Source organism: Bison bison, unplaced genomic scaffold, assembly GCF_000754665.1.
Source record: "Bison bison bison isolate TAMUID 2011002044 unplaced genomic scaffold, Bison_UMD1.0 scf7180017858349, whole genome shotgun sequence".
In the NCBI taxonomy this organism is placed as follows: Eukaryota; Metazoa; Chordata; class Mammalia; order Artiodactyla; family Bovidae; genus Bison; species Bison bison.
The window spans coordinates 207,007-225,611 of record NW_011488922.1 but is presented as its reverse complement, the minus strand read 5'-3'; the positions used below and the strand labels follow the sequence as shown (position 1 = coordinate 225,611).

The 18,605-nt window shown below is 50.1% G+C and overlaps 1 protein-coding gene across 1 annotated transcript in view; it reads left to right on the top strand.

Moving 5' to 3' along the window:
• Nucleotides 1-18,605, top strand: part of GRIK5 (glutamate receptor, ionotropic, kainate 5) — a 56,506-nt gene that overhangs the window by 12,579 nt on the left and 25,322 nt on the right. The window contains exon 11 of the mRNA XM_010863110.1: nt 9,081-9,284. Within this exon, the coding sequence (XP_010861412.1) occupies nt 9,081-9,284 (204 nt within the window). The remainder of the gene's footprint in view (nt 1-9,080; nt 9,285-18,605) is intronic.

Sequence of the window (18,605 nt, the reverse complement as noted above, 5' to 3'; positions counted from 1 at the left end):
GTCAGGAGAGCACAGCCATGACCTGGGGGGCTTCCAGCCTCTTCCCGCACTTGTCTCCCCTTTTCCCCAGGGCCCCTGAGCCCGTGTTGCCCTCCTCCTAACCTTCATTTTTCTTGTGATGGAGTCATTCATTTGCTCATTCATTCTACAAATATTTACTGAAGCTGCACCAGATCTGATACAAATCCCAGAGTATCACCGGGATGAGTCACAGGTGGTCTCGTGGTCTCTCTGTCCTCCAGTGGCCCCGGGGAGGGGATCCCAGTCTGATGAAGGAGGCGGACCTGGACACAATCATTCCAAGCCAGGGTTATAAGGGGGCCGCACAGAAAGGAGGGGCTGCCTGAACTTTTAAAAGCCTGAGGAAGGAAGGCTTCACAGAGGAGGTGGCATTAGATGGGGCTTTAGAAGCTGTGTAGGAGTTGGGTGCACAGAGGAGGGGGCCTGGCCTCCCAGGCAGGAGGAACTCCCAGGAGGAGGGGCCTCAGGAAGTGTTTGCCAGGTTGAATGTGGAAGCAGCAGCCTCAGTGTGCCTCTCTGTTCATGAACTTTCTCAGATTCATGTTTCTGGGCAGGGCCTGTGCCAGGCACTTGGCAACACAGACGTGAGTCAGCCTGGGCACCGGCGGGAGGGGCACGAAGTTGTCAGGACCTGTCTTATTTCCCGCTCTGGTCCCCAGGGCTTGGGATGGTGCCTGGCACCCAGCGAACATGGAGGAGCAGTGAACACTGTGACAGGTGGGGAGGGGCCTCTGAAGAGCTTAGTCATGCTCATTCTGTACCTTGGGGGGGTTGCCCTGGTGGCTCAGCAGTCAAGAATCCGCCTGTAATGCAGGAGATGCAGGTTTGATCCCTGGGTTGGGAAGATCCCCTTGAGGAGGGCACAGCAACCCACTCCAGGATTCTTGCTTGGAGAATCCTGTGGACAGAGGAGCCTGGCAGTCTACAAAGAGTCCAGCGTGACTGAAGTGGCTGGCATGTACCTTGGAGACTGTTAAACCGGAAGGGACGGGGCCAGATCTGGATGTTTGGAAAAGCTGGGCCCTGAGGGAGACTGCAGGAGAGAGATGCTCCAGGTCAGATGGGAGGATGAGGCTTGAGCTGGGCTGGGGGTGTGGGGAGGGAGGGACCTGATGTGGGGTGCTGATGGGCTGGCCTGAGGGAAGGAGCAGGAGGAGGTCCTCGATGGCGTGGAGGCTGGGGTTATCCCCAGGGTGGGGTCCACATGTCTGGAGCTGAGAGATCAGGCTGGTGCCAAGATTGAAGGAGGTCCCACAGGGAAGCTGCGGGTGTGGGACAGGTCCCAGGGGATGATGCCATGCTGGGCCATCCCAGAGAGTTTACTCCTTTCCTGGCATTCCTTTTCATTAAGGTATGACATCTTATCTTGCTCTTTGGTTTTCTGGGATCAGACAGACCTCACTTGCATTCCTGACTTCACCTGGACCTTAGTGTCCGACTCTCTAGGTTCCATACTTTATCTGTAAATGGGTCTAATAGTCCCACCTTGAAAGGCTGTGGGAGGATTGCATGAGATCAGAGGACCCCCTGGCAATGTCCTGCTGGCAAAACATGCTGAGCACATGGGAATCCCTTTTTTCTCTTTTTTCTGACCTGGTATCCTCAATAAGAATAGCAACTGAGACTTCCCTGGCAGTTCCGTGGTTACGACTCCAGACATCCATTGCAGGAGGCATGGGTTCAATCCCTAGTGAGGGAACTAAGATCCCAGCACAAACAAGCCACATGGCATGGCTCCCCCACAAAAGAGTAGCAATCATCATGCCCAGCGTCTTTGAGCTGTGTGCCGAGTCCTTTGCTGGTGTTACTCAGTGTTCATGGCAGTCCTGAGGCTGGTACCATGGTGACTCCCAATTTTCAGACAAAAATAAGGCACAGGAGGGTTAGGGGACATGAGTGGCCCAACTGGAAGATGGCAGGGCCCACATGTCTCTACCTTGAACCACAACACGTCAATTTCTGCTTCTTTCCAAGCCTTCACTTCCATTCTAGACCTGGCCCAGCTGTCTGTACACTTGGTCACCAGGTGGGTCTCTTCTCTCTGTTCTCAGCTTCCTCCTGTAAAATGAGGGAATTAAAATATTCATGACAGAGTGAAGGGTGGTGGACTAGATCAAGGTTCTTTAAACTGAGCTCCAGGAAGTCATGGATATGGAGTTGGGTCCTGGCTTCATGAAAGGGTCGAGGCAAGCAGCTTGTGAAGAATTTTCCAGAACCCATCCTACTTTAACATTTTTGGTTTTAGTTTCAAGGGATTTTTTTTTTTCCCTAGCAGTGTAACATGCATACAGAAACTTTCACGAATCATGAGTGTACTGATCACTGAATTTTCGGTAACTGAGCACACTTGTGGGACCAGCCGTCCACATGCCCCTTCAGGTCTCTTAACTCCTGCCACGGTCTCAACTTTTATCACCACAGAGTAGATTTGCCTGCTTTGAACTTCACGTAAATGGCATCATATTCTGTATTCTCTCTTGTGCATACATTTGTGAGATTCACCAACTTTGTTGCAAATGGTTTAGTCTCATTGTGGTCCAGTCGCAAAGTCACGTCCGACTCATTGCGACCCCATCGACTGTAGCCCGCCAGGCTCCTCTGTCCATGGGATTCTCCAGGCAAGAATACTGGAGTGGGTTGCCATTTCCTTCTCCAGGGGATCTTCCTGGACCAGGGATTGAGCAATGTCTCCCGCTTGGCAGGCAGATTCTTTACCGCTGAACCACCAGGGAAGCCTTTAGTGTTGTTACCTGTTGTGTTACATGAACGAACCTCGATTTATTTACCCACCAAATTGATGGGTGTTGGAGCTGTTTCTAGTTCTTTTGCTGTCGTGAATAGTCTTGCTGTGGATACTCTGCCACATGCCCTTTGGTGAACGGATACACATTCCTGTCAAGTGTATAGGCAAGAGAAGAATCGCTGGGGTTTTCAGCTTCTACTGATACTAACAAAGCATCTTCCTAAGCCATGGTACCCATCTCCATTCCCACCCATGGTGTATGAAGGAGGATTCCAGTCGCTACTCACTTCTGCTGGTGCTGAGTGCAGAAAGCCGCCGACCCTATTGTGATTTTCATGTACGTTTCCTTAATGGTCAGGGAAGTTGACCACTTTTCACTTACTGCCTACCTGGAATCTCCTTTTGGGAGGTCCCTGCTCAAAGCTTTCTGTATATTCAGAAATTTGGGATATCTGACCTTTTTATTGATTTGTAATATATTTGTGTATTCTGGATATAAGTTCTTTGTCGGAATATGCATTGCAGAGATCTTCTCCCACTTTGTGACTTTCCTTTTCACTCTCGGAGGTTTGTTTTTTCTTTTTTTCCAGCCGCACTTGTGTGGCTTTTGGAATCTTAGTTCCCTGACCAGAGATCAAACCCGGGCCCTTGGCAGTGAAAGCGTGGAGTCCTAACCACTCAACCACCAGGGAATTCCCCTCAGTGGTATCTTTTGAGGAAAAGATTTTTAATTTTCCTAAAGTCCATTTTTCCCCCTTTCTGCTTAATGCTTTTAGAATTTAACAATTCTTGGGACTTCCCTGGTGGTCCAGTGGTTAAGACCCTGCATTTCCACTGTAGGGGGCATGGGTTTGATCGGTGGTTGGGGAACTAAGATCTAACATGTGGTAAGGCATGGACAAAAAAAAAAAAAAGAATTCTCTGCCTACCCCAAAATCATAAACATACTATTTTCCTGTATGTTTCTTTGTAATAATTTTGTCTTTTACATTTAGATCTACAGTCCACCTAGAATTGCTTTTTATGTATCATGTGAGGAGTGGTCAGAATACTTTCTTCCCATATGGATGTTTTATTGAAAGGCATCATTTATCAAAATGTTCATTCTTTCTCTTTTCGATACAGTCTTACTCTTGTCATAAATCATGCATGCTTGCATGCTAAGTTGCTTCAGTTGTGTCTGACTCTGTGTGACCCTATGGACTGTAACCCACCAGGCTCCTCTGTCCATGAGATTCTCCAGGCAAGAATAGGGGAGTGGGTTGCCATGCCCTCCTCCAGGGCATCTTCCCAACCCGGGGATTGAACCCACGACTCTTATGTCTCCTGCATTGGCAGGCAGGTTACCACTAGCGCCACCTAAATCAAGCATACATTTACCTGTGGATGTACAGATTCTTCATTCTACTGTCTGTCTGTCTGTCTTTGCTCTACTACCACATTGTCTTAAAACACCACGGCTTTAAGTTGTGTTAAAGCTATGGTAAACCCTTCAGTTCTCATATTCTACTTTAGGATTGCTTTGGTTCTTTTGATCTTTTGCATTTTCATATACATTTACATATCATCTTTAAGATGTTTTAAATATTTTAAAATTAAAAATGTTAAACTGGGGGCGGGACAGAAGTAATTAAATAGAATTAAATAGCATTCAATTTAATTCTCCATTAAATTGAATTCAAGGCTTGCAGGGTGGGTAAGGAGTGAAAAAAATCTGTCTCTTTCCCTCTCCAGTCCCCCATTTTTTCCCCATCCTCCCAGAAATATCTGAGCATATACAAGCACATCCCCACTCTTGCCTTCACAAAGAATAGCATATTGTACACGTTGTTCTGTAGCTTGTTTTTTTCCTCTTAATATATCTTATAGAACTTGTTATTTCAGTAGTTGCCTGGGATTCTTTGATGACATCAATAATCTTTTTAACCTGTTCCAAATTAGGCTGTTTCAGTCTTTGTTCCCGCTACGAGAGGCGCTGCCGTGACTCCCCTCGACCTGCATTCTTGTGCGCAGGTGCATAGCCACTCGGATGAATTCTTAGAATCAGACTTAGCAACATCCCACTGTCTGCAGTGCTGGGTTTTCTGCAGAAGATTCTTTTTTGAAGGAGTCTGAAAACCTTGGATTAGAGGCTCCTTCAGGCCCCCAGCTCTGATGGTCTGGGACTGCAGGTTGAACGCTAGATCACTGTTTTCCGACCTTGAGTTCTGTTCCCAGGCCTCAGCCCTTATTTTTGGCTCTGTCAGTTCCCACCCTGATCCTGAGGCTTTGAACCCAAATCTACAGCCCAGATGCCTCAGTCTTGAATTGGGAGAGCGGCCTGATGGAAGGAATGAGGGCTCTGGCGAGTACAGCAATGGGTTTCAAATCCAGCCTCTGCTCCATCTCCCCTTCCCACTGCCCTGCTTCGGCTGTGTGACCTTGGGCAAGGCACTTGACTTCCTCCTCTGTATGTCAAGAGGTCTGTACCAGAGCCTTCCAGCTCCAACACTGGCTTGTCTAGAGAATTCCTAATTTCTGATTCTCTGGCTTCGATACCTGGCCTTCCCTTCCCTCACCCCCATCTCTGTATCTGGCTACTCACAGATCTGCCCTCTGATTCTGTCCACTTGAGTTCAGTCTGGCGCAGAGCTTAAGAGCAGAGCTGTGGACTCAGCCTGACTTGTCCATCTCAACCACTTACTACTTCACTTCTAGGGACCTGTGTCCTCATCTCTCAAATAGAGGTAATAATACCGACCTCCTACGCTGACAGGATAGCTGTCATACAGCAAGCCCACAAGAAATGCTAGCTGCCGCTGCTATTATTAGCATCATCTCATCCCTACTCTCAGTTCCACAAGTTTGGATTTAGAAATGTGGCTTTGGAGAGAGAGAAAAGTACTGACTTCCCTCTGCCCCATCTCCCCTCAGCTCAGGGGCTTTGCTGGGGTCCAGGAATCCAGTCTGCAGTATCTTATAGGTACCTTCTAGTACCTATCAGGCTTCCCTGGTGGTTCAGATGGTAAAGAGGCCACCTGCAATGCAGAAGACCCAGGTTCGATCCCTGGGTAGGGAAGATTCCCTGGAAAAGGGAATGGCTACCCACTCCAGTATTCTTGCCTGGAGAATCCCATGGAGAGAGGAGCCTGGTGGGCTACAGGCCTTGGGGTCAAGAAGAGTCAGACGTGACTGAGCGACTAACACCATAGTACCTACCACTGTATAACAAACTGCCCCCAAACCTGGAGGCTTCCAACAATAATGATTATTTCTCATGATGCTATGGGTCAACTGAACAGTTTTGTTTTGTTTTTCTAATGTGGCCGCAGCATGCAGCTTGTGGGATATTAGTTCCCCGACCAGGAATTGAGCCAACACCCTCAGTGGTGAAAACACAGAATCCTAAGCACTTGACCCCCAGGGGAGTCCCTAAAACTGATGTATTGATTTACTTAATTATTTTTGACTGCATCTTGACGCTTGTGGCATTTTTGTTCCCCAACCAGGGATCGAACCCAGACCCTTGGCAGGGAGAGTGCAGAGCCCTAACCACTGGACCACCAGGGAATTCCCTGAGCAGTTCTGCTGCGTTCACTGCGGTTGTGTGCAGCTGGTGTCTAGGCTGGGCTGTTGGCCAGCATACCTCAGTCCATTCATCCTTACTCATCCTTCAGCAGGCTGGCCCAGGCTTCCTTACGCTGAGGTCCCAAGAGGTCTGCCTGAGGACCCAGGCGCTGAAAGTCACACAGCGCTACTTCCACCACACTCCGTTGGCCAAAGCAAGTCTTGAGGCCAGCTCAGACCCAAGAAGTGAGGAAATCCACTCTACCTCTTGATGGGAGGAGCTGCAAAATACTGTGCGTCTACCCCAGAGCTCAGTAATTCTGTATTGAATGAGAGGCAGCAGGATGACCTCTGTGAACCTCAGTTTTGTTTTTGTTTTTTTAATTAATTAATTCATTCATTTTTGGCTGTGCTGGGCCTTCATTGCTGCACACACGTGGGCTTTCTCTAGCTGCAGCGAGCCGGGGCTGCTGTCTGGTTGCAGTGCACAGGCTTCTCATTGTGGCGGCTTTTCTTGTTACAGAGCATGGCTCTAGAGTGCGGGCTCAGCAGTTGCAGAGCACAGGCTTAGTTGCCCCAGGGCATGTGGGATCTTCCTGGACCAGGGATCGAACCCTACACCACTGCATTGGCAGGTGGATTCCTGACCATTACACCACCAGGGAAGTCCAAGCCCTAGTTTCCACATATGTAAAGTGAGTCTAAGAATACCACCCATGTGAGGTCGCTGTGAGGAAATAAAGTGATAAGATCCAAAGAACACACTCAGTGCAGGAGCTGGTACTCAGCAGGTGTTCAGTCCATATGGTAACCATTGTGGATATTATTGGCCCAGGTTCTTCTGGCTGCTTCCTAAGTCATAACGCCTTTTATTCCTAAGTCCAAGGGGACACTGTACAACCATTTAGACAATAACTGCACAGATAAATTTCCCTTTTGTTACCATCATCTTCCTATACCTCATCTTAGTAACACTTGGAATATTCTCTCTGCTTTTGTCTCATTTGGCACAATAAAAGTCAGTAAAGTCTGCTCAAACCCCTCAGAAATAAGCATCAGCGTAGCAAAACGGCTGTAGGCCAGAGGCTGCAAAGTGTTAGGTGTTTGTTTAGCCTGCAAAGCACTAAAAAAAAGATGGTATTAGAATTTGAGTTCTTGCTAACCTTTATAATCAGGAGATTTTACGAAACAACCTGGGTTTCCAGATTCTCTTAACATTGGACCATCTGGCATCTCAGGCCTGCTACTCTCATGACAGCGTTGGGCTGGAGCTAAATCCTGGTGGGGCAGATCCTCTTGGATCCTTTGGTGGCTCATGAAGTCAGTTGAGTGGGTCGCTATCGATTGTGTAGGAAAATGAGACAGAGCAGGACAGAAAATACCAGGATATTCTGCCACAGTTGTAAGAAGGACTGCTTTGTGGAACTAAGTGTAGTGACGCACACGCAGCTGCAGTCACACAGGCATATGTGTGTGACTTGGATTACAAGTAATACATCTCAAGGGGCTTCCCACGTGGTACTAGTGGCAAAGAACCTAGGGGACGCAAGAAACATGGGTTCCATCCCTGGGTCGGGACGATACCCAGAGGAGGGCATGGCAACCCACTCCAGTATTCTTGCCTGGAGAATCCCATGAACAGAGGAGCCTGGTGGGCTACAATCCATGAGGTCGCAATGACTGAGCACCCATGCATGCCGTGCAGACTGATTCACTCGGGTTACCTGCCTTGCTCATAGCCATTTGAGCTTTTTTTTTTTTATTTGGCTGCGCTACTTGGCTTGTGGAATCTTATTTTCCTGACCAGAGATTGAACCCAGGGCTATAGCAGTGAAGGTGCGGAGTCCTAACCACCAGACTGCAAGGGAAGTTCCCATTTGAACTTGAGATAAGTGAATGTTAACTTGGCTGGTGGAGATCAAACCAGCTCCCTGGGATCTGCTAGGGGCTGGCAGGTTCCCTGTGCTTTTTCCTTGGCTCTGAGTATTTATGTTTTTTAGTAGTTATTGATATTTTTTTGAGGTATAGTTGATCTACAGTGTTGTTAGTTTCAGGTCTATAATATGGTGATCACCTCTTACACACACACACATATATATTCTTTTTTTCAGCTTCTTCTCCCTTACAGGTTATTACAAAATATGAGTATAGTTCCCTGGGCTGCACAGTAGGTCCTTGTTGATTATCGATTTGTGGTGCTGGAGAAGACTCTTCAGAGTCCCTTGGACTGCAAGGAAATCAAATCAGTCAATCCTAAAGGAAATCAACCCTGAATATTTATTGGACGGACTGATGCTGAAGCTGAAACTCTAATACTTGGGTCACCTGATGGGAAGGGCTGACTCACTGGAAAAGACCCTGCCTGCCCTGATGCTGGGAAAGACTGAAGGCCAAAGGAGAAGGGGGCGACAGAGGATGAGACGGTTGGATGGCATTACCGACTCAGTAACACTGAGTTTGAGCAAACTCCAGGAGACGGTGAAGGACATAGGAGTCTGGAGTACTGCAGTCCATGGGGTGGCAAAGAGTTGGACACCACTTAGCGACTAAACAACAATATGTTAATCCCAACCTCCTAATTTATCCCTCCTCTCCCAACCCTGCCCTGGCTCTGAGCATTAGTAAACAGGGGCTGTAGGTAGGCCAGGACTCAGTCACCCCTGCTCTGCGAGCAGGTTCCGGAGCTAGCTGCTGGCGTGGACTCTGGGCCCCAGACTCCCCTCGATGCTCCGTCTCTGACCCCACCCCCTCTTCTCGCCTGCTTCCCCAGGAGAACCCGTACGTCATGCGCCGGCCCAACTTCCAGGCTCTGTCCGGGAACGAGCGCTTCGAGGGCTTCTGCGTGGACATGCTGCGGGAGCTGGCCGAGCTGCTGCGCTTCCGGTACCGCCTGCGCCTGGTGGAGGACGGGCTGTACGGGGCGCCCGAGCCCAATGGCTCCTGGACGGGCATGGTGGGCGAGCTCATCAACCGGGTACGGCGGGGCTGGGGCTGCAGAAGGGGCGAGGGCCGGGTGAGGAGGGAGGGAGGGCAGCCAGTGGGGCCTCAGGGCCAGCCTGGCATGTACACTAGGCACCAGCCCATGGTGTGCTGTGCCCCTGTGGCTGGTGAGCACCACGGAGCCAGCACAGACGGGAAGAGGACAGTGCATCACTTCCGGTGTCAAAGGCCATGCACATCACTTTCTGTGTCTGGCTTCCAGATGCTTCCTTCTTGCCGCCTCGGCTTTGTCTTTGCTCAAAGCTCAGAAGGCAAAGAATCTACCCGCAATGTGGGAGTTCCCCTGGAGAAGGGAATGGCTATCCACTCCAATATTCTTGCCTGGAAAATCCCATGGACAGAGGCTACAGTCCATGGGGTTGCAAAGAGTCGGACATGATTGAGCGACTAACAAAGACTTGAGTGAATGAAGGAGACGAGGAGTCGGAACTGGAGGGACTGGACAACTGGAGGAGGTGGAGAAAGCTTCCTGTGGGAGGCGAAGCTAGGAGGGGCAGCCGGGGAGTGCACCTCGGGTGTGCTGTGCCCCGGCACTGGCCAGCAGGTGGACTTCGAGGTTGCCCACTGCTCTCGCAAGTCCACTCTTCCCGTAGATGTGTATTGAATGTCTAGTGTGTGCCTGGAGAAGGCAATGGCACCCCACTCCAGTACTCTTGCCTGGAAAATCCCATGGACGGAGGAGCCTGGTAGGCTGCAGTCCATAGGAGTCAGACACGAGAGCGACTTCCCTTTCACTTTTCACTTTCATGCACTGGAGAAGGAAATGGCAACCCAATCCAGTATTCTTGTCTGGAGAATCCCAGGGGAGGGGGCAGCCTGATGGGCTGCCCTCTATGGGGTCCCACAGACTCGGACATGACTGAAGCGACTTAGCAGCAGCAGCAGCAGTGTGTGCCTTGCACCTTGCTAGGCCTAGGGTATAGTGATGAGCCTAGGGGACCTGGACCCTGCTTCCAAGAGCTCAGGGCCCCATTGAGATGTAGAAAAACAAATGACCACAAGACAGAACCTTCCGGACTTCGAGGGGGGAAACTCAGAGGAGGGACCTAGAGGCTCCTGACCCAGCCGGGGATCCAGGGAGGGCTTCCTGGAAGAGGTGACACCCCAGCAGATTCCCAAAGAGTGTGAAATAGTCAGCTGGGTGAAGTGGGGTTTGGGAGGAGGAGAACTTATGTGAAGGAGAAGAAATGGCATTTACAAACAGCTGGGTGGGGTGTGTGTAAGAGAGAGGGGGATGTATCAGGAGAGCAGCTGGGCCCTGAGTGTGGGCAGGATGTGAGGGTAGGTGAGGAGGGGAGAGGAAAGGCAGGTGGGAGGTGGTAGGCAGGGTGCAGTGCAAAGACTATTTTGGAGTCAGGCCCACCCTGGTATGAGTGCTGTGGTGAGTCATTTCTCTCCTCCCAGCCTCAGTTTCCCCTTCCTAGATGGGGGCTAATGATAGCTGACAGGTCTGTAATGAGGGTTACAGACACACCACACGTGTTGCTGGTCATATGTAGTGCCTGAGTTCCTCTTTGTTTCTGGTTGCCCTGCAAGGCTTGAAAGATCTTGGTTCCTCAACCAGGGATTGAACCCAGGGCCCCAGCAGTGAAAGTGTGGATTCCTAATCACTGGACCACCAGGGAACTACTGGAACCACCCTGTAGTTCCTTTTCCTTCCAGACACTAGAAGCTGCATGGGCAAATGCCCAGAAAAGACAAACAGGCCCCTGGCTTAGGGTATGCCTGGGGCAGGTGTGTGGAGCAGGGACCTTTGGCCATAAACAGTCAAGGTGGCCTTGACATTGGACTTGGCAGAGGGCATTGGAGACTGTCACTTTCCTGTCTCTCTCATCCAGAATTCACTGCATGCGAGCCCCTGAATATCACCAGGGTAAACTCAAAAAGGCCACTTCGCTTGACAAGGACGTTGATCCCTTAGGGCACTGATTTTCAAAAGTTGTTTTGACTGCAGAACCTTTTTTCCAGTTGAAAGGGCCCTCAGAACCTTGGACAAAACAGCTGCTCTGGTGGAGAAGGAGGTGGGGGTGTCCCCAGGGGTCCTGGTGACTCAGTCTTCCCCCTGACCCCGGCCAATTCCAACTGGCAGGCCTGAGGCACTGTTCTGCAGGCACCAGCTGGTTGAAAGCTTCAGCCCTGGGTGGGTTTAAGAGTCTGAAGCCAGGACCTGAGGAGCCCAGAGGCAGAAGCTGGTGCCTTAATGCCCACCTCACTGGCAGCCTTACCTGCGACCTCATCGCCATAGCCTGGTCCCCAGTCATGTAAACTCAGAACTTTGTGTTCATCGGGGCCCCCAGAAATAAGATTCCAGGAGAGTAACAACCACCTCCTCCCCAACCAAAGTCACCGTCAACTGGACGCCTGTCCATTCATCAAGGAAGAAGTCCTATTTATAAATGTATGACCTTGGGCAAGAGTTTAACTCCCTGTGCCTTAGAACTTGGTGTGAAGGTGCCTGGGGTGAGGATTGGGAACTTTGCTGGTTGGTGGCTGCTAATTAGAAAAGTTTATGCTCCTGGGTCCTGGGTCTTGTCTGAATCTCTGCAGAGCATTTGTTGTGTGACATTGGGCGAGTTATTTAACCTCCCTGTAAAACTGAAGAAATAACAGATGCTGACACATAGGGTCGTTGAGAGTGTAAAATGAGTTAATCTGTGTAGGGGCTTGGAACAGGGCCCTGCAAGTAGTGGGTGCTGTGTGCCTGAACTCTCTTTCTGTCGTTGTTAATGTTATTCCTGCCAGCATGGACATCCATTCATGCATTCATCTGCCCTCCAGCCAGCTAGCATTTACTGAGTGCCTGCTGTATACCAGTAGGAAAAATCCCCTGATACTGGCAAAGATTGAAGGCAAAAGGAAAAGAGGGCAGCAGAGGATGAGATGCTTAGATAGCATCATTGACTCTATGGACGTGAACTTGAGTGGGAGATAGTGGGGGACAGGGAAGCCTGGTGGGCTGGAGTCCATGGGGTCGCAAAGAGTCGGACACAACTTAGCAACTGTATACCAGATGCTGTGGTACACCCTGGGGATTCAGTGGCCTGGGTTTGCTCTTAGGGTTAAAGACTTTGGTCCTCAGCTGGCGGCCCATGGGATGCACCCCCTGCACACAAAGGGTTGAGCTGGCTCAAATGAGGAGACAGTCGTGGGGTGGGGAGTGGCAGGGGCTGCCAGAGGGTCTGTAGGGATGGAAGGGGAGGCTGGAGAGGGCCTGGACTTGGTGACTGCCTGGGGTGAGGGACGGAGGAGAGAGGACGTGAGCGCGCCTCCTGTTTCTGATTTGGGCAACTGGGCACCAGCGATGACATTTAGGGGAAGAACACTGGAGGAGGAGCAGGCTGACTGCAAAGGATGGGCATGGTTTGGCCTCGCCGAGGCTCATCTGCCTGCTGTGGAAGGCCAGGCACACTGAGCTTCACACAGACACTCCCCACTGTTTTCCCGACGGTGGCAGCTGACGTTAGTGAACTTCACGCCACGTGCCAGAACTTTGCAAGTGTCACTTACTTCTGACAATCCTTCCTGGACCAGACGATCACTGCTCTCCTGCCAAAGTGAGATCAGGGGCTCAGCAGTGAAGGGACCAGCCCCCAGCACGCAAGGCTGCAGATGGGTGTGTCTGACCCGAGGCCTTTGCAGACACTCGGCAGGTCCTTAGGAAGCCTGGAGTGGTCAGGGTGATGCTCACGCCGTGCCAGGCCCTTGTCCGAACTTTATGAACTTAACACAACTCCTTGACTCCTCACGGCCACCCCTTTGAGGATGGCCTGGTGTTAGCTCAGATTTCTGTAATGGACAGAGTGAGGCACTCAGATACCATGTCCAGGGCACATGGCTGGTAACAGGCAGAGCCAGGGCTGGCATCCCGGCAGGCTGGCCCAGACCTGATGACTGACTTCCAGAGGGAAAACAGCCCGGGGCACCAGCAGCCCCCCAACCACCCCAGGGCCAGGTGCAGGGCTCAGACGCCAGGCTCCAATTATGGTCCATTTATTTCACCCAGTGGCCACTGCTGGAATTGGCTTTATCCCTGCTGTCACTGCCGCGCTGTGAACTCAGCCCCGCCCCTCTCACCCGCCTCCTCTGGGCCTCCCATCTCTCTCCATTCCAGTTTGTCCTCTAGATTCGGACACGACTGAGTGAGTAACACACTTTAGTTGTCACCTCCCCAGGCCTGCAGGCTAAACTCTGTGCACTTTGGTCTGGCACTTAAGAGATCAGGAAGCGAATTTCCAGGTGAAAATCAGCAGGCAGGAGGTGTGTGGGGGCGCCCTTAGAAACCTGCCTTGTGAGGTGGTGTGCAGGAAAGAACCCATCTGCCAATGCAGGAGATGCAGGAGACCCAGGTTCCATCCCTGGGTGGGGAAGATCCCTTGAAGGAAGGCATGGCAACCCACTCCAGTATTCTTGCCTGGAGAGTCGCATGGACAGAGGAGCCTGGTGGGCTACAGTCCATGGGGTCGCAAAGAGTCAGACGTGACTGAAGTGACTTAGCATGAGGGAGGGGAGGAGCAGGCTTGGGCAGAGAGGGAGGAGTTGAGCTGTGAGGCAGTCGTGACCATCCTGCGGGCAGCTCTGGAGCTGGGGTGGCCATTAAAGATGTCCCCCTGAGGGAAGGGGCCAGGCTTTTATGCCCCCCACCAACAAATCATTGGAGAGGGGCTGTCCTCAGGGGACGTCAAGGGGCTTCTTCCACCTACAGAACAAACAGCCACCAAAACCTGGGCCCGTGAGTGTCCCGTCCTGAAGAAGGGTCCAGGCGGCCACCGCGGTGTCCACAGCTGTGAGCTGGTCAGACGCCAGATGGAGCCGGCCTCAGGTTGGAAGTGTTCCCACGTGATCTCTGACAAGCCACTTCACCTCTCTGATCTCAGTTTCCCCTCTTGAAATGGGAATGATGTTCCCTCTGTCACAGATTTGCAGGGAGTGGGCAAGGGGGGATTCAAGGCCCCAGGACAGAGCCTGGGTCACTGGGGTCTTGCAGGTACGGAATTTGGGTGTGTTTGTTTTTTGTTTTCCTTTTTGACCTCGCTACGTGGCTTGAGGATCCTAGTTCCTCAGACAGGGATGGAACCCGGGCCTCGTGAGTGAAAGCACTTGATTCCCAACCACTGGACCACCGGGAATTCCTTCTTTTTTTCTCTCTTTTTGGATTGTATTTTTATTGTGTTGTGCAGCCACGGGAAGGTTTTAAGCAGGGAAGGTGCCATGATCTAATTTCTTTATTCTTTTTTTATTGAGGTGAAGTTCATATAAAAGTAACCATTTTAAAGCATACAATTCAGTGGCATTTAGTATATTCACAATATTGTATAACCATTGCCTCTCTCTAGTTTCAAGACATTTTCATGAGCCCCAAAGAAAACCCAAACCCAACAGCAGTCACTGCCATTTGCCCCTTTCCCCAGCACCTGGCAATTACCACTCTGCTCTCTGTCTCCATGATTTACTTATTCTAGACATTTTGTATAAATGGAACCAGCCAATATGTGGCCTTTTGAGTCTGGCTTCTTTCACACAGCACAGTGTGCTTGAGGTTCATCCACATTATAGCGTGATGAGTACTGCCTTCCTTTTTAAAAAAGTATTATTATTATTCTGGAGGAGGGCATGGCAACCCACTCCAGTATTCTTGCCTGGAAAATCCCATGGACGGAGGAGCCTGGCTGGCTACAGTCCATGGGGTCACAAAGAGTCTGACACCACTGAGCTACTGAGCGCACGTGCGCACGCGCACACACACACACACACACACACACACGTTATTACTATTATTATTATTATTAGGCTACCCCATGCAGCACGTGGGATCTTAGTTCCCTGACCAGGGATGCAACCTGCACCCCCTGCATTGCAAGTGTGGAGTCTTAACTGCTGCACCACCAGGGAAGTCCCCTGCCTTCCTTTTTGAGGCTGAATAATATTCCATTACATGGATATAGGGCCTTGATTTAATTTCAAAAACATGTAAAAATGATTACTCTGGGCAGGGCTTCCCTGCTGTCACTAGTGGTAAAGAACCCACCTGCTGATGCAGGAGACAAAAAAGATGCAGGTTCGATCCCTGGATCAGGAATATCCCCTGGAGGAGGGCATGGCAACCCATTTCAGTATTCCTGCCTGGAGAATCCCCTGGACAGAGGAACCTGGCAGGCTACAGTCCACAGGGTGGCAAAGAATCGGACGTGACTGAATGACTGAGCGTGCATGCAGTGGTGGCTGAGAAATAACCGTAGTGGCCCAAGAGTAGAGACAGGATGGTCCATTTCAGAGGTTGTTGGAAGGTGTGGAAGAGGGAAGATGCTGCCTGGTGCTGGGGTGGTAGCTATGTCAGGTGTACCACCAGGTAGGGTGTGTGCCAGAGGCCAAGAGGAGTCAAGTAACTGCAGGGTTTGGCTAAACAGCTGGGCAAAACCGGTAAAGCCAGTTTCCATGGTGGGGAGGATACAGGGAGTGGGGAGGATGAGAGTTATCTCTGGGCGTGGATCATTGGAGATACCTACTTGAAATTCAAGTGGAGACAAAAGGATTTCCTTGTGCGACTGGGCATGAATTATTTAACTCATCCCCTATTGATGGATATTTGGATGGTTTCCAGTTTTTGCAGGCATAGACAATGCTACCATCAACTGGGCCTGTGGATTGGTGGGGGTGTTCCTGAGGGATAAATTCCAAGCAGTGGAAGCATTGGGTCAAAGGGTATGAATATTTTTTAAGTACATACTGCCAAATGGCCCTTCAAAAAGGTTCCACCAATTTATATTCCCACTCAAAGTGCACGAGAATGTCAAATTTCCCACACTCTTGCCAACAATGGGTATTATCAATCTTTTAAAAAAATCTTTGCCAACCCGAAAGGCTAAAAATAATCTTAGCGTTTTAACCTAAACACAATGTCACGCGGCTGCACATTAACCCCCATGTGGATGTACTGTAATTTATTGAAACACTTTTTAGTTGTTTCCAGGTATTTTTATCCATCTGTTTGTGCTGTTATAAACAACCACAAGCAAACATCTTCATGCAGAAAAGCTTAACCTGCATTGTAGCTGACTAGAATTGACTCTCAGTAGAATTACCAGGTGAAAGAGGAAAACCCTTTGTATGGCTTTTGTTATATATTGTGGAACTGCTTTCTGGAAAGACTGTACCAGGTTCTTCTTTCTTTTCTTTTTTTTTTCCACCTGTGCCACATGGCATAAAATGTCTTAGTTCCCTGCGTGCACGCGTGGTCAGTCACTAAGTTGTGTCTGACTCTTTGCGACTCCATGGACTGTAGCCCACCAGGCTCCTTTGTCCCTAGGATTTCCCTGGCAAGAATACTGGAGTGGGTTGCCATTTCCTTCTCCAGTGGACCAGGGATGGAACCCGAATCTCCTGCATTGGCAGGCAGGTTCTTTACCACTGAGCCACTTGGAAAGCCCCTTAATACCCTGACCAGGGATCAAACCCATGACTCTTGCGGTGCAAGCTCGAAGTCTGAAACACTGGACCACCAAGGAAATCCCTTCTTTTCTCTTTTTTCAAGCCCAGTTTCTTTTAACACCAGCTTTGTCTCAGCACTGAGGAATTGATGGGTTTTTAGATTTTCAGACAACCTCCTATCATTTTCATAGATGGCAAGGCATTTTGGGTTTTCCTGCTTTTACTGGTGGACCACCATAAGGGTTCTGTGGCTGTGTGATCGATGCAGTCTGAGCCCAGGTTCCACTCAGGAGGGGCCCGATGGATCTGTGGACTCCCTCTGTGTTTCCCCAGGTCTGGGTTGTATAATTGGGACATCCGTATATGGCAGCTGGCAGAATCCCACGTTGGTTTTCTGACCCATGGAGTCAGGATCATTGTTGTAGAAAGTGCCAGTGGAAGCCCCCAGAACGCCCCACATTTCCCAGGATGGAAATCCAAAAGCAATTCTACTGCCTTTGGAGGAACTGCAGATTAGTGCCGCCATTAATGGCTCAAAAGAAGCTGGGGTGGTGATCTCATCTTTGTTCCACTGACCTGTGTGGGGATTCCCCTAGCGGTCCAGTGGCTAAGACTGTGCTTCCAATGCAGGGGGCTTGGGTTTGATCCCTGGTCAGGGAACTAAGATCCTGCATGCCACAAGGCACAGCCAAAAAACAAATAGACAAAAAACGACTGACCTGTTTGGCTTGTGTGGAAGGCAGATGGATCTTGGAGAATGACTGTGGATTACTGTAAATGCAATCAGGTGGTGATTGCAATTGCAGTTGCTGGCCCAAATGAAGTGTCTTTACTGGAGCACGTCAGCACAGCCCTTGGCAGCTGTTGTGAGCTACTGACTGACCTGGCAAATGCTTTTGTCTCCATACCACTTTCCAAGGACCACCAGAAGCCAGGAGTACAAACCTTGAGTCTTGCTGAAGGCTGACATCAACTTTCTTGCTTCTCGCCATCACCTAGACCACTGAGATACAGTGTTGCCCTTGTCCATCACACTGGAAACATTCTGCTGATCCGATCTTAAGAGGAGGAAACAGCATTTAGTAAGGAGGTTGGCAGTAAACCCACTGCTGATATCAGTCAGTTATGGTCCAATCTGGAGACAAAACACCAGTTACTTGAACAGAATCATGTTACTCAGTTGTGTCTGACTCTTTGCAACCCTACGGACTGCAGCACGCCAGGCTCCTCTGTCCTCCACTATCTCCCACAGTTTATTCAAAGTCATGTCCATTGAGTCGGTGATGCTGTCTAACCATCTCATCCTCTCCCGCCCTCTTCTCCTTTTGCCTTCAGTCTTTCCCAGCATCAGGGTCTTCTCTAATGAGTTGTCTCTTCGCATCAGGTGGCCAAAGGTATTGGCGCTTCAGCTTCAGTCCTTCCAATAAATACTCGGAGTTGGTTTCCTTTAAGATTGACTAGTTTGATCTCCTTGCAGAATCATATCAGCTATTTTTGTATGTTTGTTTTTATTTTATTTTTGGTCGCAGTGTGCATGCAGGATCTTAGTTCCCTGACCAGGGTTGGACCTGTGCCCCCTGCAGTGGAAGCTCTGAGTGCTGAAACTGTGCACCTCTGATGAACCCATGTGTGAGGATTCAAAGCCAACCAAAACGCAGATTGGGACTTGAACCCACGGTCCTTTTTATTTTATTTTTTAATATTTATGTATTTGGCTGCGTCGGGTCTTCGCTGTGGCTTGAAGCATCTTCACTGCATCATATGGGATCTTTTGGTGCAGCACGCGGACTCTCTAGTTGCGGTGCACTGGCTCCAGAGCTGGCAGGCAGGCTCAGTGTTGCAGCACATGGGCATCGTTGCTCTGCAGCTT